The 25807-nt window shown below is 36.4% G+C and overlaps 1 protein-coding gene across 5 annotated transcripts in view; it reads right to left on the bottom strand.

Annotated features, from left to right (window-relative positions):
* Positions 1 to 25807, bottom strand: part of TANC2 (tetratricopeptide repeat, ankyrin repeat and coiled-coil containing 2) — a 371488-nt gene that overhangs the window by 310458 nt on the left and 35223 nt on the right. For all 5 annotated transcript variants that reach the window (XM_043904966.1, XM_043904965.1, XM_043904967.1 and 2 more), the window contains exon 2: positions 21626 to 21719. In XM_043904966.1, the coding sequence (XP_043760901.1) occupies positions 21626 to 21692 (67 nt within the window). In that variant the 5' untranslated portion in view covers positions 21693 to 21719. The remainder of the gene's footprint in view (positions 1 to 21625; positions 21720 to 25807) is intronic.

Raw genomic sequence — 25807 nt, 5'->3', positions numbered from 1 at the left:
AAATAATAATCATACAAAATACTGACAAATCAACTCACAATGTCTAATTGTTACCCATATTTAACATGTTTTCATGATGATCAGAAAAAACGAGAGTGTGAAAAAGAAAAAACAGAGAGCAAAAATACACACAACTTAAAATAATAAAATCTCTTTCAACTACCAAAGGAAGTCGCCAAACTCTTGGCTACTTTTTGCTTTGATATAATCCTTAACAATTTAAGATTTGTTAAAAACTGACTCACTACTTCAAAGAAATGACATTTAGAGTTCAGATCTCAGTTTAGACTTAATTCCATTACTAACTGTCCCATTTATTCAGTGACAGGCAACATATGGAAGAGTGAGAATTCAATTGTTTCTATTCCTATGGATGTCTACTAGCTACAAACACTAGATAAAGTCTTTTAATCTCAGGTAAACCTTTTCACCTCTTATCTGTAAAATGGAATGCTATTTGCTGTACAGATTAAATGAGGTAATAACATGTTAAAGTACTTTCCTCTATCAAAGACAAGACATTTAACCAAATGACTTCTTACATTCTCTTTCAACAAAATATAAATGTCAATATAATGACAGTATGAACTGTGGAGGGTAAAAAGGCAGTGAACACTTCTTACCCTTAGGACAGTTAAACTGCATTAGGGAAGCATTTCTAGAAAGTTTACATGTAATAACAAGCATTACTTTAAATTTTACATTAGGAATAAACACTACAGTACATGAGGCACAAGAGTGATCACTGTGAACCTGAATAAGATATAAGCTGGACTTTAATGACTGGGTAGGATTTAAAGAAGAGACAAGTATAATGGCAAGTTTATTCCAGACAAGGTGAATGTCATGATCAAAGGGGCACATAAAATATAAAGCATTAAGATCAATTTGGATAAAGTAGAAAGTTTCTGAGTAAGAGTTATAGGGAATAAAGCCAGAGAAGTTAGGTAAAGTCAGGTGCCAAGCTAAGAATTTTCTAATCAGGAAAATTAATATGGCAGCAAGACAAGAGAAGGGCAAGTGCTACTGAGTCAGAGACTATAGTAAATGTATTCGTTCATTTAACAAATATTTATTGATCTACTAATTTCCAGGCACCACTCTAGATGCTGGGAATAGTACAGTCAGTGAACCTGTAGGACTTACGTCTATTAAGGAATACAAACCATGCAAACAAAGAAAAATATCTCAACGAGTCATATGTACAACAGTAAGGACAGAAAGGGTAACGAGGAGACTTGAATGTGGTGGAGGCAGAGAAGGAAGCTCAGTGAGTGTTGAAAACAGAAAGCTGTAGGCATATGAGGGGCAGACAGTACATGGGATATCTCTGTATTTTTCCCTCAATACTGTCAAGAACCTAAAAGAGCTCTTAAAAAAAAAAAAAAGTCTATTAAAAAAAGAAGGTTGGGGAGGCAGGCAGTGTTATTATCAAGGTCTCTGTAAGTATAGTGAAAGACTTTATTTTTTTTTTCCTTTATTTTTATTAGTTGGAGGCTAATTACCTTACAATGTTGTAGTGGTTTTTGGCATACATTGACATGGATCAGCCATGGATTTACATGTGTTCCCCATCCTGAATCCCCCTCCCACCTCCCTCCCCATCCCATCCCTCTGGGTCATCCCAGTGCACCAGCCCTGAGCACTTGTCTCATGCATCCAATCTGGGCTGGTGATCTGTTTCACACTTGATAATATATATGTTTCAATGCTATTCTCTCAGATCATCCCACCCTCGCTTTCTCCTACAGAGTCCAAAAGTCTGTTCTATACATCTGTGTCTCTTTTTCTGTCTTGCATATAGGGTTATCGTTACCATCTTTCTAAATTCCATATATATGCGTTAGTATACTGTATTGGTCTCTATCTTTCTGGCTTACTTCACTCTATATAATGGGCTCCAGTTTCATCCATCTCATTAGAACTGATTCAAATGCATTCTTTTTAATGGCTGAGTAATATTCCATTGTGTATATGTACCACAGTTTTCTCATCCATTCGTCTGCTGATGGGCATCTAGGGTGCTTCCATGTTCTGGCTATTATAAACAGTGCTGAGATGAACACTGGGCTACATGTGTCTCTTTCAGTTCTGGTTTCTAGCAGCCATCCTGACCGGCGTGTAATGGTACCTCATTGTGGTTTTGATTTGCATTTCTCTGATAATGAGTGATGTTGAACATCTTTTCATGTGTTTGTTAGCCATCTGTATGTCTTCTTTGGAGAAATGTCTGCTTAGATCTTTGGCCCATTTTTTGATTGGGTCATTTATTTTTCTGGAATTGAGCTGCAGGAGTTGCTTGTATAGTGAAAGACTTTAAACTTTATACTAAAACCTACTGAAATCTATTACAGGGTTCTAAGATTATGGTTTATAAAATCTGATGAAGTCTAAGATCACTACAGCTATTTACTAAGTCAAAACATGGGTAGGAGGATGAAGACCGGTTATTGTGAAATAACACAATATTATAAATCAACTATATTTCAATAAAAATAAATTAAAATAAGGAAATTAAAAAATAAAGAGAACAACAAATAAATGGAGGTGGGTAAGAGAAATCAGAAATTTTTTTAACAACTCTGTGAATGGTTTGACATTATAGAATAGGGGCAACCAAATTTGTCCCTAATGGGCCAAACAGAAAATACTTTAGTCTCCTTTCCAACTACATAATTCTGCTCTTGCAGTATGAGAGCAGACAATAAGGACAATACATACACAAATGATTATGGCTATGTCCACACAAAATTCTATTTACAAAAACAGGTGGTAGGCCAGATTTAGTCTGGAGACCCTATTTGTCAACTCCTGGTATAGAAAGTGAAGGAACCCCTTTCTTCAAATTCAGAGCTAGTTTTCCCTGTCCTCTGAATCTCCACACAGGCCTTTTACCACGTTCAAGGTGACAACAGTCTGGGGGGCTGGAAGCTTGACAATAATGTTGAGCAAGAGCTCATAATGAAATGGTACTTAGATCCCAGAGTCCTGTTACAGAGAGAGGATTGACATAGACACAGAAGAGACTTCTACCTAGACATCAGAAATACATGTGAACTGAGACAAACTAAACCTAGCCCTTATCCACCTCAACCCTTCATCAAATCCAAGAGAGTCAGACCCTCATCATGGCTGTCTTACACAGGAAAAGGCTTTCCTTCTCTAAGTCTCAACAGAAATTCAATTATCAAACAGAAAAAAAAGAGAATTTTATTCAAGCCAAACAGAATTACAACCCAAAAAGCAGAATCACAGAAAGCTCTGAAAACTATTCCACTTGTTAGAAGTTGAAAGCATAGTCAAATACATTTTTGAGACAAAGGATCATACATCATAATGGCATACTGATATTTTACATAAAGTTCATCAAGGATACAACAGTTCAGGTAAACACAAACAAAGCAAATAGCAAGTAAACAGCAAGTCACCATGACTCCCTACAGAGCTGGGAAAAAATACTATTCTTTTAAGAAGTTACATTGCCAGTGTTAGAAGAAAGAAAGAAAAAAGATGGCTTATGGTTAAGCAGACACTCTCATTTTTCAGGAGCTCAGGTTGATATATAATGCATATGCACACTGCACATTAGGGAGGGAGAAGTTCCAAATAAACACAAAGAATTTTATGTTTAATCTTTCTTGTCCTGACTTAATATATATATTTTATTTCATCTAGAGAAAAATACTATTAATATTTACTCTAACCTCTACAGAAACACGATGTCTGGTAAACAACATAAAAATGATGAGATGTGTGGAGAAACAAAAGAATTAACAAGGCAGATGCACATATGACTTAAATGTTGGATTTAGCAGAGACATCAACTATTAAACTATTATTTTTACCTATTACATAAAAGTTAAGAAAAAAAGGTTAAAAATATAAAAACAACAGGTGAAAAGGTTAAACATTTCATCAGAGAAACGAACTATCTTAAAAAGAACCAAATGAACATTCTATAATTGAAAAACACCATCTAAATTAAGAATTAACCAACTGGACTTAAAAACTGACTGAACTCAGCAGAAAAATGTCAATAAACCTGGAGACAGGCCAACATAAATTGACCAAAGGGAAAAAAATTACCAAAAGCAAAAAAAATAACACAGTTTGAGATGCGTGTGTTGTGCTGTGCTGAGCTGCTTCAGTTGTGTTCAACTCTTTGCAACTCTGTGACGGTAGCCCACTAGGCTCCTCTGTCCATGGCATTCTCCACTCAAGAATACTGGAGTGGGTTGTCATGCCCTCTCCACGGGATCTTCCCAACCCAGGGATCAAACCTGTGTCTCTTACATCTCCTGCACTGGCAGGTGGGTTCTTTATCATTAGTGCCACCTGAGAAGCCCTGAGATGCATGAGGTAATGTCAAATAATCTAAGTACAAATTAAAGTTCCAAAACATAGATGATAAAAGGATAGAAGAAATCGTTTAAGAAATAATAGCTAAGGTTTTCCACAACTGATGAAAGACGTCAACACATAGACTCAACATATAAATCCAAACAACAGGAAGAAAGGTACATCATAGCTAAATGCTAACCCCAAAGATAAAGAAAAAAAATTTTCCCAGTGCACCAGGCCCGAGCACTTGTCTCACGCATCCAGCCTGGACCCAGAGGAATCGGGTGGAGAGGGAGGTGGGAGGGGGGATTGGGATGGGGAATACATGTAAATCCATGGCTGATTCATGTCAATGTATGACAAAAACCACTACAATATTGTAAAGTAATTAGCCCCCAACTAATTAAAATAAATGAAAAAAAAAAAAGAAAAAATTTTTAATCAGACTAAATAAATAAGTCACATTTCATTCCAAGGTAAAAAAACAATGAGAATGATGCCAACTTATTATCAGAAACAAAAGATAACAGAATAACATCTTTAAAAGTGTTGAAAGAAAAGAACTGTCATTGGGAGAAAATAATAGCAAATGAAGAAACAGACAAAGGATTAATCTCAAAAATATACAAGCAACTCCTGCAGCTCAATTCCAGAAAAATAAATGACCCAATCAAAAAATGGGCCAAAGAACTAAACAGACGTTTCTCCAAAGAAGACATACAGAGGGCTAACAAACACATGAAAAGATGCTCAACATCACTCATTATTAGAGGAATGCAAATCAAAACCACAATGAGGTACCATTACACGCCAGTCAGGATGGCTGCTATCCAGAAGTCTACAAACAATAAATGCTGGCGAGGGTGTGGAGAAAAGGGAACCCTCTTACACTGTTGGTGGGAATGCAAACTAGTACAGCCTCTATGGAGAACAGTGTGGAGATTTCTTAAAAAACTGGAAATAGAACTGCCATATGACCCAGCAATCCCACTTCTGGGCATACACACTGAGGAAACCAGATCTGAAAGAGACATGTGCACCCCAATGTTCATCGCAGCACTGTTTATAATAGCCAGGACATGGAAGCAACCTAGATGCCCATCAGCAGATGAATGGATAAGGAAGCTGTGGTACATATACACCATGGAATATTACTCAGCCGTTAAAAAGAATTCATTTGAATCAGTCCTAATGAGATGGATGAAACTGGAGCCCATTATACAGAGTGAAGTAAGCCAGAAAGATAAAGACCAATACAGTATACTAACGCATATATATGGAATTTAGAAAGATGGTAACGATAACCCTATATGCAAAGCAGAAAAAGAGACACAGAAATACAGAACAGACTTTTGAACTCTGTGGGAGAAGGTGAGGGTGGGATGTTTCAAAAGAACAGCATGTATACTATCTATGGTGAAACAGATCACCAGCCCAGGTGGGATGCATGAGACAAGTGCTCGGGCCTGGTGCACTGGGAAGACCCAGAGGAATCGGGTGGAGAGGGAGGTGGGAGGGAGGATCGGGATGGGGAATACGTGTAAATCTATGGCTGATTCATATCAATGTACGACAAAACCCACTGAAATGTTGTGAAGTAATTAGCCTCCAACTAATAAAAATAAAATAAAATAAAATAAAAAAGAAAACGAAAAGAACTGTCAATCTAAGATTTTATTCCCAGGAGAAATAGCCTTCAAAAATGAAGGTAAAATTACAATATTATGAGAAAACAAAAGCTGAGATAATTCACTATACTGACCTACACCTCAAGAAATGCAAAGAAAGTTCTGCAGGGTGAAAAAAGTTATTCCAGATAAAATATCATTTTAAAGAACGAATGAAGAATACTAGAAGAAAGAAATATATGAGCCAACTTTTTAAAAAGACATTTGAAAAAATCTGAAAAACTAATGACTAAGCAAGAGAAATGTATTGTGGCATATAAACTACAGTAGAAGTAAAATGCAGGACAACAAAAAGTGGGATATAAGTAGAATTAAACATCCTAAAGTCCTTACAGTGCTCATAAAGTAGAAGAATAAAAATTCAAGTTGGACCATAAAAAGTTTAATATGTAAGCCTTTGCACATGTGTGCTCAGTTCTCAGTCATGTCCGGCTCTTTGCAACCTACAGTCCATGCAACCCCAAGGACTATGTAGACTACCAGGCTCCTCTGTCCATTGGATTTTTCAGGCAAGAATACTAGGGTGGTTTGCCATTTCCTCCTCTAAGGGATCTTCTGGATCCACGGAATGAACCCTTGTCTCCTGCATTGGTAGGCAGATTCTTTACCACTGTGCCCCTGGGAAGCCCAATTCTTTGCATAGTCTCTTTTTTAAAAAAAATCCAAAAAGGTACAGCTAAAAGCCGAAGAAAACATAATTTAAAATATTTCATAAATTCTAAAAAAGACAGGGAGCAGGGAAAAAAAGGAATGAGGAACACATGGAATGCAAAAAACTAAAAACAAAAAAACAAAGAGAAAGATGAGACTTCCACCAAATCACATCAGTAGTTATACAGTCAGTGAAATGGGCTAAATAGACCATTTAAAAATAGATAATCAGATTGGATGTAACAACAAGAAAACTACCTATTTATAAGAGATACACCTTAAATACAAAATCTAGACAGATTTGAGGCAAAAGTATCAGAAAGTCAACATTAACATACGGTAGCTAAAAAATGAGTAAAGTTCACTCTATCGAGAGTAAATACATTCTGTTTTCTAACATCCATGACGTAGTTATAAGATCTGATCAAAATACAGTCAGAATAAAATACAAAACAAAGAAAATCAACCTCAATTGGCAAAAATATTTTTCACAGGATTGGATCATAAATATTTCAGGAGTATGGACTGTACAGTCTCTATCACAAAGAGGTGTGGCTATGTTCCAATAAAATCACACTATGTAAAAAGTTAATAAGGAGAATATTACATATCAAATAATATTTCGACCCCTGGGTCAGGAAGATCCTCTGGAGAAGGAAATGGCAAGCCACTCCAGGATTCTTGATTGGGAAATGCCATGAACAGATGAAACGGACACTTTCTAGGAAAATAATAAATTATCCAAGCTCATCTCGAGGAAACCTAATTAGACTGATGACAATAAAATTAAAAATATTGTCAAAAAACTATCTAAACTGCCCCCCCACAAGAAACTCAGGCTAGCCATTTTTATGTCTGAGTTCCAATAAACTTTCAAGAAATAAATAATTCATATGATACATGAAGCACAGTAAAAGATGAAATCATCACAATTCATCTTGTGAAGTTTAGCATAGCTCAAACAACTCTGAATAAATAGGACAAAAATAAAATTGAAAATAGAGGTGAAAATATGAGTTCAAGAGTATGTGTCTATCTGATGAGAAGTGATATTAGTTTAATTGCTAAACTGCTACAAATACCTGAAATATAAATAAAACCAGTCAAATCAGATATGTTTCAAAATGCAATTTCAAGGTTCTCACCACTTTTCTTCACTCTCAGTCATATTCATTTTCGCAGCCTACCACCAAATAAGAATCCTTCTTCTCTTTAATACAGGCACACTGTCACTTTCTCTAATGACTTTTCACCTCAAATTCTATGACAGTCTATCTTAATTGGCAAGGACAAATGAATTTCATAAAGAGTAGACATCTCAACTGACAAAATAAATTGGGCAAATAGATGGGCAAGGACCAGAAAGCGAAACAGTAGTCAATAAAAATATGACAGGTCTGGGTTTTATTACAAAAGATGTTGCAGTTCTATAATTAAATAAGAAAAATCCTTTCCTCATATTAAATAGGAGGGTTTTCTAACCAAATTTGTTAGACCAAGGTACAGAAAAGGTAAAAGCCCTTGAAAAGCTTATGCTGTAATTTCATGGTTTATTAGTGAAATAAAACTTACTGTCCCTGGAAGGAAAAAGATACTTTTATAGCACAAATATATTTATATGCATACTAATGTACATATTTCTTTATAGTTTGTTATGAGCATTCACTATTCGGAGAGCAATGAAGGTTTTAATTAATTTCAATGCCCAATTAGGGACAGTGAGGGGGCGGGGGCGGAGTGCCTATAACAAATTCTTCTAACAAACTGCCCTATTTTCACAGATGGACAGAGTTTTTGCTCATAAAGTGATTAAAGAGAAATTAACTCAAACTCAAATATCAAGAGATATTTGATATTTCAGAGAGCATACTCAGTTCAGTTCAGTCGCTCATCATGTCTGACTCTTTGCAACCCCATGAACTGCAGCACACCAGGCCTCCCTGTCCATCACCAACTCCCAGAATTTACTCAAACTCATGTCCATTGAGGCGGTGATGCCATCCAACCATCTCATCCTCTGTCATCCTCTTCTCCTCCTGCCCTCAGTCTTTCCCAGTATCAGGGTCTTTTCAAATGAGTCAGCTCTTCACATCAGGTGGCCAAGGTACTGGAGTTTCAGCTTCAACATCAGTCCTTCCAATGAACACCCAGGACTGATCTCCTTTAGGACAGACTGGTTAGATCTCCTTGCAGTCCAAGGGGCTCTCAAGAGTCTTCTCCAACACCACAGTTCAAAAGCATCAATTCTTTGGCGCTCAGCTTTCTTTATAGTCCAACTCTCACATCCATACATGACTACTGGAAAAACCATAGCCTTGACTACCCAGCACTTAGTGATTAACAAATAAGTATCTGTTGACAGAAACCAAATCATGATCTATGAAAGTAAAACAATAAACTGGACTTTATCATGTTAAAAACTTTATGAAAAGACTCTGCTAAGGTTATAGAGAGACAAGCAATAGTCTGACAGAAAATATTTGCAAACAACGTTATCTGACAAAGGCTAGAATATATTACATAAAGAACTCTCAAAAGCTAACATATGAACAACAGCAACCCAACCAGAAGACAACCAAAAGACATGGAGAGATATTTCACCAAAGAAGACATATAGAAAGCAAATAAGCACAGGAAAAGATGCTCAGTATCATTGAGTCACTAGGGAAACACAAACTAAAACCACAATGAGATACCAATATACGCAGTGACAACACCAAATGCTAGCAAGGGTGAGAAGAAATTAGATTATTTGCACATTGCTGGTGGGAATGTAAAATAGCATAGACACTCTGAAAAAGAGACGGAACTTTCTTTAAAAACAAAACATGAAACTAAAACATGTCCTAGGAACTGTACTCGTGGACATTTACCCCAAAGAAACAAAAGCACTTGTTCACACAAAACCCTGTACATTTCTCCAAATTACCAGCAATTCCACTCCAATACCTCCATTCTATCTCTAGCTTAAGTCTAAATCAAAGACAGATTTTGGCTATTTAACATTTAGAAGGTATCTTTTGGTCATAATGGCATTTATGTCCTACAATGTGTCAGACAGTCCCACAAAATGAAGTGGCAATAATGCTCTGGCCTTACTAATACCATGGCTTTCTTCCTCTCTGTCCTAGACAAATATAGCCTATTTGCCTATGTAACCATGTATTTTTATCAGTTTTAATATCTTGTAAGTCATACCAGAATCAATGATTCCTTTTCATATTTCATTATTTTCATTTATTCTTCCACAGAATTTTAAAGTTACTTTACTTCTGTTTCGCTGGCAATGCTAAAGCCTTTGACTGTATGGATCACAACAAACCTTGGAAGATTCTTCAAGAGACAGGAATTCTTCAAGAGACCACCTTACCTGCCTCCTGAGAAGTCCATATGCAGGTCAAGAAGCAACAGTTAGAACCGGACATGCAACAACACAGTGTTTCTAAATTGGGAAAGGAGAACATCAAGGCTGTATACTGTCACCTGGCTTATTTAATGTCTATACAGAGTAAATCATGTGAAATGCTGGGTTGGATGAAGCACAAGCTGAAATCAAGACTGCTGGGAGAAATATCAATAACCTCGGATATGCAGATGACACCTCCCTTATGGCAGAAAGCAAAGAGGAACTAAAGAGCCTCTTGATGAAAGCAAAAGAGGAGAGTGGAAGAGTTGGCTTAAAACTCAACATTCAGAAAACTAAGATCATGGCATCTGGTCCCATCACTTCATGGGAAATAGATGGGGAAACAATGGAAACAGTGGCAGACTATTTTCTTGGGTTCCAAAATCACTGCAGATGGTGACTGCAGCCATGAAATTAAAAGATTCTTGCTCCTTGGAAGAAAAGCTAGGACTAACCTAGACAGCATAATAAAAAGCAGAGACACTACTTTACCAACAAAGGTCCATATAGCCAAAGCTATGGCTTTTCTAATAGTCATGTATGGATGTGAGAGTTGGACTATAAAGAAAGCTGAGCACAGAAGAATTGATGTTTTTGAACTGTGGTGTTGGAGAAGACTCTTGAGAGTCCCTTGGACTGCAAGGGGATCCAACCAGTCCATCCTAAAGGAAATCAGCCTGAATATTCATTGGAAGGGCTGATGCTGAAGCTGAAACTCCAATACTTACACCACCTGATGTCAAGAATTGACTCATCTGAAAAGATCCTGATGCTGGGAAAGATTGAAGGTGGGAGAGAAGGGGATGACAGAGAATGAGATGGTGGGATGGCATCACCGAGTCAATGGACATGAGTTTGAGTAGGTTCCAGGAATTGGTGATGGACAGGGAGGCCTGGCACGCTGCAGTCCATGGGGTCACAAAGAGTCGGACATGACTGAGTGACTGAACTAAACTGAACTGACAGTTTTTCCAGTAGTCATGTATGGATATGAGAGTTGGACCATAAAGAAAGCTGAGCACCAAAGAACCGATGCTTCTGAACTGTGGTGCTGGAGAAGACTCTTGAGAGTTCCTTGGACAGCAAGGAGATCAAACCAGTCGACCCTAAAGGAAATCAGCCCTGAATATTCGTTGGAAGAACTGAGGCTGAAGCTGAAACTCCAATGCTTTGTCCACCTGATGTGAAGAAATGACTCAGTGGAAAAGACCCTGAAGCTGGGTAAGATTGAAGGCAGGAGGAGAAGGGGACAAAAGAGGATGAGATGGCAGGATGGCATCACCGACTCCATGGATTTGAGTTTGAGCAAGCTCCAAGAGTTGGTGATGGACAGGGAAGCCTCATGTGCTGTAGTCCATGGGGTCACAAAGGGTCAAACATGACTGAGCGACTGAACTGAACTGAATCCAACTGAAAATGAACCTGTTTCCTGAATGGAACTGAAATAAATTTATATGTAAATCCAGAAGCATGATATGTCTTTCCATTTGTCCAAGTCTTACAGGGAAGCCTGGCGTGCTACAGTCCATGGGGTCACAAAGAGTTGGACAACTGAGCAAATGAACTGAACCAAAGTCTTACACACTTCAGTAAGGTTTCCTGTTAAATCTATTCCTGAGAATTTGATGGCTGCTATCACTGTGAATGTAATTTTTTTTTCTCATTTACATTCCTAATCAGTAAATACTGGCAGAGCTAAAAGTGTCAATCACCTTGCCAAATTACATTATTGTTTCTAATAGATATTTACTGAATTCTGGGGTTTTGACCTTGCTTAAAAATAAAAATGGCACTGTCTTGTCTTTTCCAATATTTATTCTAGTCACCTTATTTTCTTGTCTTTATTGGATATTAGGAACTTCTAAACAATTTTGAAAAAGGTTGATAATAGGAGAAATCTCTATCATGTTTCTGTTTTAATGGAAATGGCTGATTCATTTCTTTGTTCAGAATGATATTTGCTGTTGGATTTGGTGAATACCGTTTATTACATTTAAAGTATCCTTCTATATTAATGATGTTTTTAATGGCTGCTCAAATTTATAAAATGCTTTAGCAGAATATAATGATATAATAATGTGGTTTTATTTTTTTTCTAAGTAAAAATTTGCATTGATTTTCTGATACAGAAACATCTTTGCCTTCCTGGAACAAATTCTACTTGTAGTATATTATCAGGAATTATTTACATTTAACTATAGTTTTATTTACTTTGCTTATTTTTCTTTCTACATTTCTGCTTTTTCATGTTCATTTTTTATTTTGGAAGGAGATAGCCTCAAGATATTTTTTTCTTCCAGTGGCTGTGTTATACTAGGGGTACTATACTTTCTGAGTTTCTGAATAATCTGAACTTGACAGTATTTTTTTTCCTCATACCTGAATGATGATTTACCAAAACAATGATACCAAATAGTGGCATTAGTTATATCAAAGAACTGTACTGGAACTTTTACTAATTACTTGCATGACTGTAAACAATAAAAACTACAGTTAAAAAATATATAAATATTTAAATTTTATAAAACACAAAAACACATATTTTTCCTTTATCACTCATAATTCAAAAGAACCGCACAGTTGTGTTTTCACAAGAGTTCCAAGTCCTACATACATCAGAAACAATTTTCACATTATAAATCTGAAGTAAGCTATAAAATTCAAAGTTGATATTCACATGTCCTTTGAGGACATGAGATGCCTAAGAAAATTCATTTGTTATTACTTGACATAAAATCTATTTGTTAAATCTTCATCTAGTGGCCCACATAAAAGTTCAGATCAACTATTCAAAGAGCGAATTAGAATAGCCAATTTCCTTTATTATGAACGCTTTTCAAACTAAAAATTAAAATGGTTCTCTAAAATAAATGATTAAGTCATGACAAAACTTACCTTACTAACTTTAAAAATAAGCCATGAGCCAAAAATAATAATATAAAGAATAAAGCACCCACCCAATTATTCACTAATGATTAAAGAAAAAAAAATGTGATGATGAAAACAATAATGATATCATTCCATAAACACATCTTTTCCTTTTAATATCAAATTTATTCTTGCTTTGGAATTTCTGTCTCGGAGAACACTTGAAGAAAAACAGACTGCTTCTCTTCAAATTCCTGCTATACAGAACACAAATCACTATTTTTATAGCTACTCTAAATTATAAACATTTTACATGAAAAACCATGGAAAAGAAAAAGTACTAGAATAAGACCCCCCAAAATCATTATAGACATAATGAAATACCTAGTAAATCAAAATAATAAGCTTTAATACTACAGTACAACCTTGACATACATGGGTTTAATAATATGATCACTACTAAAGCAGCAGTTGTTCAAATGTCTAGAATACAATGATTGGTAATCTTGCTAAAGCACAAATTTGGTGCCTACCTCTAATAAGCATAGTATTTAGAAATAAATCACTCACCTAGTACTCAAGGCAAAAAGTCTACACAGCATCTGCATCTTACTATGGAACACCGGACCACCTGACCTGCCTCCTGAGAAACCTGCATGCAGGTCAGGAAGCAACAGTTAGAACTGGACATGGACCAACAGACTGGCTCCAAATAGGGAAAGGAGTACGTCAAGGCTGTATATTGTCACCCTGCTTATTTAACTTACATGCGGAGTACATCATGAGAAACGCTGGACTGGATGAAGCACAAGCTGGAATCAAGATTGCCAGAAGAAATATCAATAACCTCAGATATGCAGATGACACCACCCTTATGGCAGAAAGTGAAGAGGAACTAAAGAGCCTCTTGATGAAAGTGAAAGAGGAGAGTGAAAAAGTTGGCTTAAAGCTTAACATTCAGAAAACTAAGATCATGGCATCTGGTCCCATCACTTCATGGGAAATAGATGGGGAGACAGTGGAAACTGTGTCAGACTTTATTTTTTTGGGCTCCAAAATCACTGCAGATGGTGACTGCAGCCATGAAATTAAAAGACACTTACTCCTTGGAAGGAAAGTTATGAGCAACCTAGATAGCATAGTAAAAAGCAGAGACATGACTTTGCCAACAAAGGTCCGTCTGGTCAAGGCTATGGTTTTTCCAGTGGTCATGTATGGATGTGAGAGTTGGACTGTGAGGAAAGCTGAGTGCCGAAAAATTGATGCTTTAGAACTGTGGTGTTGGAGAAGACTCTTCAGAGTCCCTTGGACTGCAAGGAGATCCAACCAGTCCATCCTAAAGGAGATCAGTCCTGGGTGTTCATTGGAAGGACTGATGCTGAAGCTGAAACTCCAATACTTTGGCCATCTCATGCGAAGAGTTGACTCATTGGAAAAGACCCTGATGCTGAGAGGGCTTGGGGGCAGGAGGAGAAGGGGACGACAGAGGATGAGATGGCTGGATGGCATCACCGACTCGATGGGCATGAGTCTGAGTAAACTCCGGGAGTTGGTGATGGACAGGGAGGCCTGGCGCGCTGCGATTCATGGGGTCGCAAAGAGTCGGACATGACTGAGAGACTGAACTGAACTCTTTTTCTACTAGCTATTTTATATGGATTAACTGTTATGAAGGGACAGAAAATCCTACTGCTGGTATCAAAAGTGAAAAACTAAGAAAACCACAGTTCTTGGCCAGAAAACAAATTTTGCATAAACTATTTCTTTAAATGTCAAATTTGAGGGCAGTTCAGATCTCTGACATGTATGAGTGAGTGAGTGTGTGTGTGTGTGTGCACACCCATGTGCACTTCTTTCAAAATGTGGTCAGTGGAGTTGGGGGAACTTAACCAGTATGGTGATGTCAACTATTATTTGTCTTTTGTCATATCCAATCAGTGTTTGGAGAGATGCAATAAGTAAATGCTATATAGTTCTCTGGATTCAATTCTGGAACACAATGAGGACTTTAATGAAAAAGCTAATGAAATCCAAATAGAAATCTGGAGTTTAGTTAATAGCAGTGTACCAATGTTGGTTTCTTAGTTTTGACAAATGCACCATGGTAACACACAGATGCAACAATAAGGAAAACTAGGTAAAGAGTATACAGGAATTCTCTGTACTATCTTGGCAACTCTTGTAAAAAGCTAAAATTAACCCAAAATGAAAAGCTCACACACACAAAAAAAAATTGGCATAGGAGGAAATATAATTATTTAAGTGAAATCCAAGAGAAACAGATACATTTAGAGTGTCTATCGTAGGTACAGACTTTAAGACAGATATAGACATAAATAGCAACTGACTATTGTTCACAGGTTAAGAGACAAGATTGAAATACTACTGACAAGGAACACAAAGAATTTTTTTAAAAAACCTAATGGTGTCTACCTATAAATTGTTTTCAAGTTAAAAGGGAAAACTCATATCTGTACAGCAGAGAAAGCGGACAGTACCCTGATTTGGTCATCAGAATCACAAATGAGTAACAGATGGACATTGTGCGCCTCCACCTATAATACCCTACGAAGAAAACAACATACATTTATGTAACATTCAGACCATAGATATATAACCTGAATCTAATCATTGCAAAAAAAAAATGTACAATTAGGAGTAGTTCAGTTATTCTTCAAACATGTCAAGAAAGGCTGTGAAACCATAACTAATTAAATGAGAGTAAAAAGACACAACAAGTAATGTAATACCTTATTGGACTGAATCTTGGAAACAAAGGGATGAAATTCTATTTAAAAATCACTAGGTAAACTGACAAAATTTAGAGAATAAATGGTAGATAGGATGAAAGTATTATATCAACAATTGCTTGACGTGAACAAATGTACTGTGGTTATAAAAAGTAATCTCCTTAAGAAATACGTACTGAAATTTTTAACAGTAAAGGGGCATGATGCATTTGACCCATCTTCAAATGATTTTAAAAAAGAGTGAGACAGAAAGGGTGAAGTAGAGGAGAGGAGACGCTCTGTGTATGTACATACAGAAAGAGAATGCTGACACAAATACAGTGAAAAGTTCATGAATCTGTGGGAGGGTATATGGAGTTTTTTGTATTATTGTTGCAACTTTTCTGCAAACCCAAAATTATTTCCAAATTAAAAAAAAAATTAATGAAGCAAATGGAATTTCTAGAACTGAAATGTACAAAAACTAAAATTAAGAACTGAATGCAGTTAAAAGCAGATTATAGACCAATGTTAGTGAACAAACTTTCTTTGGCATTTCCCTTCTTTGAGATCGTAATACCAAAGTATGTTCAAACTCCCATACAACTGTGCTCATTTCACATGCTGGCAAGGTTATGCTCAAAATTCTTCAAGCAAGGCTTCACCAGTACGTGAACTGAGAACTTCCAGATGTACAAACTGGGTTTCAAAGAGGCAGAAGAATCAGAGATCAAATTATCAACATTCTCTGAATCAAGGAGACAGCAAGGGAGTTCCAGAAATAATCTACTTCTGCTACACTGACTACACTAAAGCCTTTGACTGTATGCATCACAACAAGCTGTGGAAAATTCTTAAAGAGACAAGAGTACCGGAGCACCTTACTTACCTCCTGAGAAATCTGTATGTGGGTCAAAAGCCATAGTTACAACTGGACTTGGTGGGGGTGGTGGGGGGTGGGGGGCAGAACTGGACACGAAATAAATGGACTGGTTCAAAACTGGGAAAGGAGGATGTCAAGGTTGTATATTGTCACCCTGCTTATTTAACTTATATGCAGAGTACCTTATGCAAAATGCTGGGTTGGACGAATCACGAGCTGGAATCAAGACTGCTGGGAAAAATATCCACCTCAGATATCCAGATGATACCATTCTAATGGCAGAAAATGAAGAGGAACTATAGATCCTGTTGATGGGGGTGAAAGAGGACACTGAAAAAGCTGACTTAAAACTAACATGCAAAAAACTAAGATCATGGCATCTGGTCCCATTACTTCACAACAAATAGAAAGGGAAAAAGTAGAAGCAGTGACAGATTTTATTTTCTTTGGCTCCAAAATCACCGCAGATGGTGACCGCAGCTATGAAATTAAAAAACACTTGCTCCTTAGAAGGAAAGTAATGACAAACCTAGACACTGTATTAAAAAGCAGAGACATCACTCTGCTGACAAAGGTGCATATGGCTTTTCCAGTAGTCATGTATGGATGTGAGAGTTGGACCATAAGGAAGGCTAAGCACCAGAATTGATGTTTTTGAATGGTGGTGCTGGAGGAGACTCTTGAGAGTTCCTTGAACAGCAAGAAGATCAAACTACTCAATCCTGAAGGAAATCAGTTCCCCACTGATTAAGTGAAGAAGAACTAAAGAGCTTCTTGATGAAAGTGAAAGAGGAGAGTGAAAAAGTTGGCTTATAGCTCAACATTCAGAAAACTAAGATAATGGCATCCAGTCCCATCATTTCATGGCAAATAGATGGAGAAACAGTGCAAACACTAGCAGACTTTATTTTCTTGGGCTCCAAAACCACTGCAGATGGTGACTGCAGCAATGAAATAAAAAGCTGCCTGCTCCTTGGGAGAAAAGTTATGACCAACCTAGACAGCATGTTAAAAAGCAGACACATCACTTTGCCAACAAAGGTCCGTCTAGTCAAAGCTACGGTTTTTCCAGTAGTCATGTATGGATGTGAGAGTTGGACTATAAAGAAAGCTGAGCACAGAAGAATTGATGCTTTTGAACTGTGGTGTTGGAGAAGACTGTTGAGAGTCCCTTGTACTGAAAGGAGATCCAACCAGTCCATCCTAAAGGAGATCAGTCCTGAATATTCACTGGAAAGACTGATGTTGAAGCTGAAACTCCAATACTTTGGCCATCTGATGCGAAGAACTAACTCTTTTGAAAAGACCCTGATGCTGGGAAAGACTGAAGGCAGGAGGAGAAGGGGACAACAGAGGATGAGATGGTTGGATGGCATCACCGCCTCAATGGACATGAGTTTGAGTAAACTCTGGGAGTTGGTGATGGACAGGGAGGCCTGGCGGGTTGCAGTCCATGGGGTCGCAAAGAGTCGGACATGACTGAGCAACTGAACTGAACTAACTGAAAGGAAATCAACCCTGAATATTCATTGGAAGGGCTGATGTTGAAGTTGAAGCTCCAATACTTTGACCACCTGATGAGAAAAGCCAACTCACTGGAAAAGACTCTGATGTTGGGAAAGACTGAAGGCAAAGGGAGATGGGGGTGACGGAGGAAGAGATGGTTAGATGACATCACCCAACTCAATGGACGTGAATTTGAGCAAACTCTGGGAACTAGTGGAAGACAGAAGATGTTACAGTCCATGAGGTTGCAAAGAGTCAGACATGACTTAGCGACCGAACAAGAACAAAAAAACCCAGATTTTTTTATACTATCCAACATAAAGGACAGAGACAAAAGGATAGAAAGAAAGTGTAAGAGACATAAATGACACACATGTAGTTTATCAAAAGCATAACTGGAGTCCCAGAAGGAAAGAACAAAGAGAAAATGGGGAAAAATAAAATTTAAAAAGATAATTAGTAATAATTTTCCCAAACTGATGAAAGTCATCAAGCCACATATCTGAAAACCCTACAAACATAAATAAATAGAAGCTAAACAAAGATAGATTAAAAAGAAAAGCACTCCTATGCACATCAATGTAACATCTAGAAAACTAAAAACAAAGAGATAAAAGACAGATTGCAGACAGCATTTAGACTGACAGCTAACTTTTCACCAGAAGTAATTCAAGAAGCCAGAAGACAATGAACAATATTTCAAAGTGCTGAAAGAAAACAAGTGCCAATATATAATTCCACTCCCAGCAAAAACATCCTGCAAGAATAAAGGCAAAATAAAGGTGTTTTCAGAAAACTGAAGCAAATTTGCCACATCAAGATTCCAACTAAAGGAAATTATACAGGGTGTTCTAGAAACAAAAAGAAATTTGGTGATTCCATTTAGAAAGTGAAGGAAGGAGGGAATAAAAATCAATAAAAAGGTCAAATCTGTGAATAAATCTATGTAACAGTGAGTATATAAAACAACAATAATAATGTCTTGTGGAGTTTAAATACAAACTATTTAAACTAATGTAAAGATTCTAAGACTCTTGCATAGTCCAAGGAGAGGATAAAAGTACCAATTGACACCAAACTTTGATTGATGTTTTAATCTGAAAGTTAAGTGGTTACTGAACAAATTATAATAAGAGTTCAAAATCCCCAAATCAATAGGGAGAGATATGGAATATAAAAAATGTTCTGATCAATCCAAAATAAAGCAATAAGAGAGAGGGGGAAAGGACAGAACAGGCAGGACAAGCATGAAACAAACAGCAGTGCCATACTAAACCCCAGATGTATCACTGGTTGGTGGTGGTTTAACCGCGGTCATGTCTGACTCTTGCAACCCCATGGGCTGTAGCGTGCCAGGCTCCTTTGTCCATGGGATTCTTAAGGCAAGAATACTGGAGTGAGTTGCCTTTTCCTTCTCCAGGGGATCTTCCAAACCCAGGAATTAAACCTGGGTCTCCTGCATTGCAGACACATTCTTTACTGAACGCGCTACGAGGAAAGCCTGTATCACTGGCTGAATTAATGTAAATGAATTCCAACATCTCCTTTGAGAGGAAAAACTTGTCTGAATGAATTCAAAAAGAAAATTCAACTATGTGCGTCTAAGAGTTTAACCATATAGGTATGTTGAAAATAAAAGAACGGAACAAATTATACCTTAGTATTTATACTATCAGAACAATGCCAGACAGCTATGTTAACACTAGACAAAGTCAACTTTCAAGCAAAAGGCATTATTAAAAATAACGAGGAACATTTCCTCATGGGGTGTGTGCGCATGCGTGTGTGTCTGTTGGTGGCTCAGTCATGTCCGACTTTGCGATCCCATGGACTGTAGCCCGCCAGGCTCCTCTATTCATGGGATTCTCCAGGCAAGAATACTGGAGTAGGTTGCCATTTCCTACTCCAGGAATCTTCCCTAGTAAGACAACTTCCAGATACAGACAATTCCACAATCATAGTATAGGATTTAATCACACCTTTCTCAGTAAATAATTTTAAAATAAGTTAGGACATAAAACATTTGAGGATCACCATTTACAAAAATGACCTACATTGTACCCAATAACTGCAGAATCCACGTTACTTGGTACATCAAGAACATTAGACAAAACTGACTGTATGCAAAGCTGTAAGGAAAATCTCAATAAATATAAAAACAATAAAGTAATACAGGATAGGTTCTCTGATAAGAGTACAATTAGCTAAGTTAATAATAAGATGACCAGGAAATCATCAACTGTTTGGACATTAACAATTATACTTTAAATACCCATGGGTCAAGAAGAAATCACAAGGAGTGCTAAAAAATATTTTGAAGAGAATGCTATTTGAACAGACCACCAATGCTACTCTAAGTCACTTCAGCTGTGCCCAACTCTTTGGATCCTATGGATAGTAGCCTGCCAGGCTCCTCTGTCCATGGGATTTCCCGGGCAAGAATACTGGAGTGGGCTGCCATTTCCTTCTCCAGGGGATCTGACCCAGGGATCAAACCTGAGTCTTCTGTCTCAACTGCATTGCAGGCAGATTCTTTACCACTGGGCCACCAGGGAAGCCCATACCACCCATGAAAACTTGTCAAATGCATAAAAATAGGGAATGGAAAAGCTTAAAAGAATATAATAGAAAGAAGGATTTACTGTATAGCACAGAGAATTATACTCATCATCTTATAATAACCTACAAATGAAATATAATCTGCAAAAATACTGACTTGCTGTTGTATACTTGAAACTAACACAATACTGTAAATCGCTACACGTCAATGAAAGAAAATATGATAAAAATCAATAATCCATTTGTAGAAAACAAATATATAGTGTATTAATCTTCAAGATTTCTCCCAAAAAACTATCTATACAGTTTTGGTTTGTTTTTACCTTAAAAGTCTAAGAATTACACACTTATTTCTTTAAAAAAACATCTTTTAATGATTGTAAAAATGTTCAATTTACATAGCACTTTTGGTATAACCCTTTGAGGACTATCTCTATTATTTTTAGTCTCATTCCCCAAAGAGCATCTGGGACTGAAATAATTTTACCGGTTAATTCTTAAAGTAAATTTAGGTCTGGAAGGTCGTTAATATGTACTACATAGAAACACTGTGCATAAGTGTGCAGTCTCTCAGTCGCGTCCGACTCTTTGTGACCCCATGGACTGTAGCCCACCAGGCTCCTCTGTCCATGGAATTCTCCAGGCAAGAATACTGGAGTGGGTTGCCATTTCCTTCTCCAGGGGATCTTCCCGACCCAGGGATCGAACCTGGGTCTCCCGCATCACAGGCAGATGCTTTACCCTCTGAGCCACCAGGGAAGCCCACTCTCATATATCTGAAATAAGCATTTTTCCTTCAAAACTCTTCATTTACCTGACTATTCCTGATGAGTGTTCAAGTGTTCTTCTTAATAAAAAATATGACAACCTATAGGAATGTAAACTTTTTTTCCATTTAATAAAATATATGAACTGTGGTAGTATTAATTCAGATCCCTAAGAGAACTTTCTTTTCTAAATCATCACACAAAATAAATGAAGCAGAGTTACTCACCACTTGATCTGTTCTTACGACTTGATTTTCCTCCAGTAAGAAGCATCTTGAGGCTATTCCGAAACATGGTTGTACTATTCTAGGACTCACAAAACTACAAAAGAAAATGTGGGAAAATATGTTAGAAAACTTGGTTTGCTATCCAAATACTATTACGAATTCACTTTAAATGTGCTATTAGGAATTAATCATTCTGCTTATATATATATAGTACAGAAATTTTAACTATGTGACAGAAACATTTATTTAATTTAATTAGACATTTAAGTATTCCCTTTAAAGTATAATACTTGAGTACCCTAAGAGACAAAGGCAGATATCACTGAGGGTACACAGAAACAGAAAACAATTAGGTAGCTATAAATACAGTTTACCACAAGACTCTCCATTTCTTGGACAATTTTCCCAAAACACACACCCAAAGTTTAAGAGTCCAGAACTCACAGCAGCTGCGTATTCTCCACTGGTCAAGCCAGAATTTCATCTCACAAGACTACTGATATATGAGAACATCAGTACACATATACTACTAATACCAACCTCTTTATGTCCCACTCCCATCAAAAGAAAACTCCTTACAATTTTGCTCTGTCCTCTCTCACCTTCTTAAGAACTTCCATATAAAAATCTTCTTTCTTTTCTCTCTCACACAGCTTTCATTTTTTTCTCTCTACAGGATCATTCCAGTCATAACATAAACATGCTAGTATGTCCTAACCAAAAGCCAGTAAGTAAGCCCCTCTCTTTATTCCCACATGGTCCAATTACTGCTCCTATATCCTTGCTCTTAACAGCAAAATTTCCCACATGTCAGTACCTGAAACCTGCAGACTGAACAGAGCAAGTGTGAATTTAGAACAGAGGTTAACAGCAAATCTCCAAACCAGAGCACACAGAAATTAAAGGCTGAAAAATATGGAACAGTATGAGAGGCATATGGAATCCTTTGAAAGATTCTAACATACATATCATTAAAATCCCAGAAGAAAAGAAAGGAGAAAATAAGAAAGAAGTGATATATGAAGTGATAATAATCAAGAATTTCCTAATACTGATAAGATGTAAAGCCACATCTTTAAACAGCTAGGGAAAAAAATAAACACATTGAAAGAAGCAACAATCAGTAGACTGAGAGGAAACTTTCAACAGCAATGATGAATGACACAGATGATGGAATGACTTCTTAAAATTTTTGAAGGAAAAGAGGTGTCAATCAAGAAATCTATGAACAGTTTAAAATATTCTGAAAATAAAAATAAAATAAAGGTGATTCAGAACACAAAGAACTTATCAGTAAAAGAAATATAAAAAGAGAGTTCTCCCAACAGAAGGAAAATGAGAGCTAGAAAAGCAACACAGAAGGAAGAGCCACAGAAAAGCTAGGTATATTGGCAAATAAAAATGAACAAGAATTGTTAAAAAATATTACATTAATAACTTGTTAAGCTTAAAGTATATAATGAGTGTGGGTGTTTAGTCGTGTCCAACACTTTGTGACCCCATGGACCATAGCCCGCCAGGCTTCTCTGCTCATGGAATTTTCCAGGCAAGAATACTGGAGTAGGTTACCATTTCCTTCTCCAGGGGATCTTCCTAACCCAGGGATCAAACCCACATTTCTTGATCCTCCTACATTGGCAGGTGGATTCTATGTCAGTGTACCACCTGAGAATCCCACAGAGATTTTTCAGTGCATAACAACAAAGACAAAAAAGTCAGGAGAGGAATAAACAGAATTAAAGTGTCCAAGATGTCCATCTGCATTGAACAGGATGTGGCAGAAGTAATAATTCCAGAAAACTGCAATAACTCAAATTCATATAGTAATTTCTAGTATAGCTATTAAAAGTTTACTGAGGTGAGAGAAAGAATAATTAAAATAAATGACTGAACCAAAGAAGGTAAGACGTGAGAGAAAAAGCATAGTACGTGTGGATAGAACAGTGAGATGGTAGCTTTAAACACAAATTATATTGTTATTCTGTTAAATACTCTACTAAAAGACTATGGATACATAAAGATTAAATGTAAAATGAGAAAAAATATACCAGTTACCAAAGGGGAGAGGCAAATAAGGGATATGCTACAAACTACTAGGCATAAAATAGATAAGCAAGATACTATATAACACAGAGAATTAGTCATTATTTTGTAAGACATTTTAATGCAGCATAATCTTTAAATTATTGCATCTTTATGCTGTATACCTGAAACTAATACTGTTAAATTGAGGTTATACCTCAATTTTAAAAAGATCATTGATCACAGACCATCAGAATAAATATAATAAAAAATGAAAACATTTGAAACACTGCAAGAATTACTAAAATGTGACAGAGATATGAAGTGAACAAATATTGTTGCAAAAATGGTGCAAACAGACTTGCTTGGCTCAGAGTTGCCACAAATTATCAGTTTTGTAAAACAAAACAAAACACAGTATCTGCAAAGCACAATATAGCAAAGTGTAGTAAAACATGGTATGCCTGTATACTATGTTCATAGAATGGAAGGTTCAATATCTTTAAAATATAAATTCTCCATATATCATTCTAAAGAAACAATACAATCTCAGCCAAATTCCAGCAGGCATTTTCTGTGTATGTGGAACTTGAGAAGCTGATTCTAAAAATGCATACGGTAATGCAAAAAGCCTAGAACATCCAAAGCAATCTTGAAAACGAACAAAAAGCTGAAGCACTTACAAGACCCAGTAATTGTGACAGTATAGTACTGGCCTAAGATTCATCGAATAGATCAATGGAACACAACAGATAGTCCAGAAAAAGACCTATACTTACACCGTCATCTGTTTTCAACAGTCATTAATGGGTAAAGCAAAGTCTTTTCAACAAATTGTGCTAGAACAAATAGGTATCTATTTTTTAAAAATTAACCTTGATCTGTGTCTCACACACTATACATGAAAGTTAATTCAAAGTAAATCAAACATCACATAAATGCTGAAATCATAAGACTTTCAGAAGAAAACACAGGAGAATATCTTCATTATTTAGAAGAAGGCAAAGAAATCTTAGACACAGAAACCAATAGCCATAAAATTTCATTAAAATTTTAAAAAATCTGCTCATCAAAAATAACATTAAGAAAATGAACAGGCAAGTCACAAACTGCAAGAAATTATGTACAAAATATATCTAATATATATGTATACCTGTCTCCAAGGTATATTAAAAAACATCTACAATTCAATTATAAAGAGACAAGTTTTAAAAGGGTGAAAGATTTGAATAGACACTTTTTTAAAAAAGATATATCTTCTCTTTAACACACTTATTAAAAAAACTCAACATTATCTGTCATTCGGCAAATACAAATTACATGAGCTACCACTACATTCCCACCACAAGAACTAATTTTGTGAAGCCTGATGATATCAAATATTGACCAGGATGGAGGACAACTGAAATTCTTAATACACCATTTCAGGAATAAAATGGTACAATTTGCTTTGGAGAGTTTATTATAAAACAAAGATTAAACCTAACACATGACTCTGCCCTTTACGTATTTACCCAGAAGAAATGAAAACACATGTGCTTAAAAAGACTAGTACAATTTTCATAGAAGATTTAATCATAACAGCCAAAAACTAACACAGATGTCCATCAACAGGAAAATGGATAAACTATGATATTTTCTGACAGTGGAATACTACTCAGCAATTAAAAGGTATGAACTATCCATATGTTCAACAACACAGATCAATCTCTATATTACACTGAGTAAAAACCGAGAGCTGTACTGCATACATTAAAATGTATGCAATAATATGGTAAGAAAAAATTAGAATTAAAAAATCAGAATGGTTGTCTCTTAGGGCAGATATGAGAATTAACTAAGAAAAGGCATGAGTAAACTCTCCAGTGTGATAGTAATATTCTGTATCTTGAGGGAGCTTGAGATACACAAATGCATATATTTGTCAAAACTAAGCCAATGTTCACACCAAATTTATGGATTATATTCCATATTCATTTTACTTAATATAAAAGAAAATATTGAACTTTACTTAATGATATTCATGCTTCAATATTTAGAGGAAAGCATACTGATAGATCCAATTGCTTTGAAATGCATTAAAAAATAAGATAAAATGATGGATGAAGGAAGGAAGACACACATATAATAGAGCAATTATAGATATGTTAAACAAGATTC

This window comes from Cervus elaphus, chromosome 5, assembly GCF_910594005.1.
Source record: "Cervus elaphus chromosome 5, mCerEla1.1, whole genome shotgun sequence".
NCBI lineage: Eukaryota > Metazoa > Chordata > Mammalia > Artiodactyla > Cervidae > Cervus > Cervus elaphus.
The sequence above is the reverse complement of the archived record's forward strand: the minus strand, read 5'-3'. Positions and strand labels throughout refer to the sequence as shown.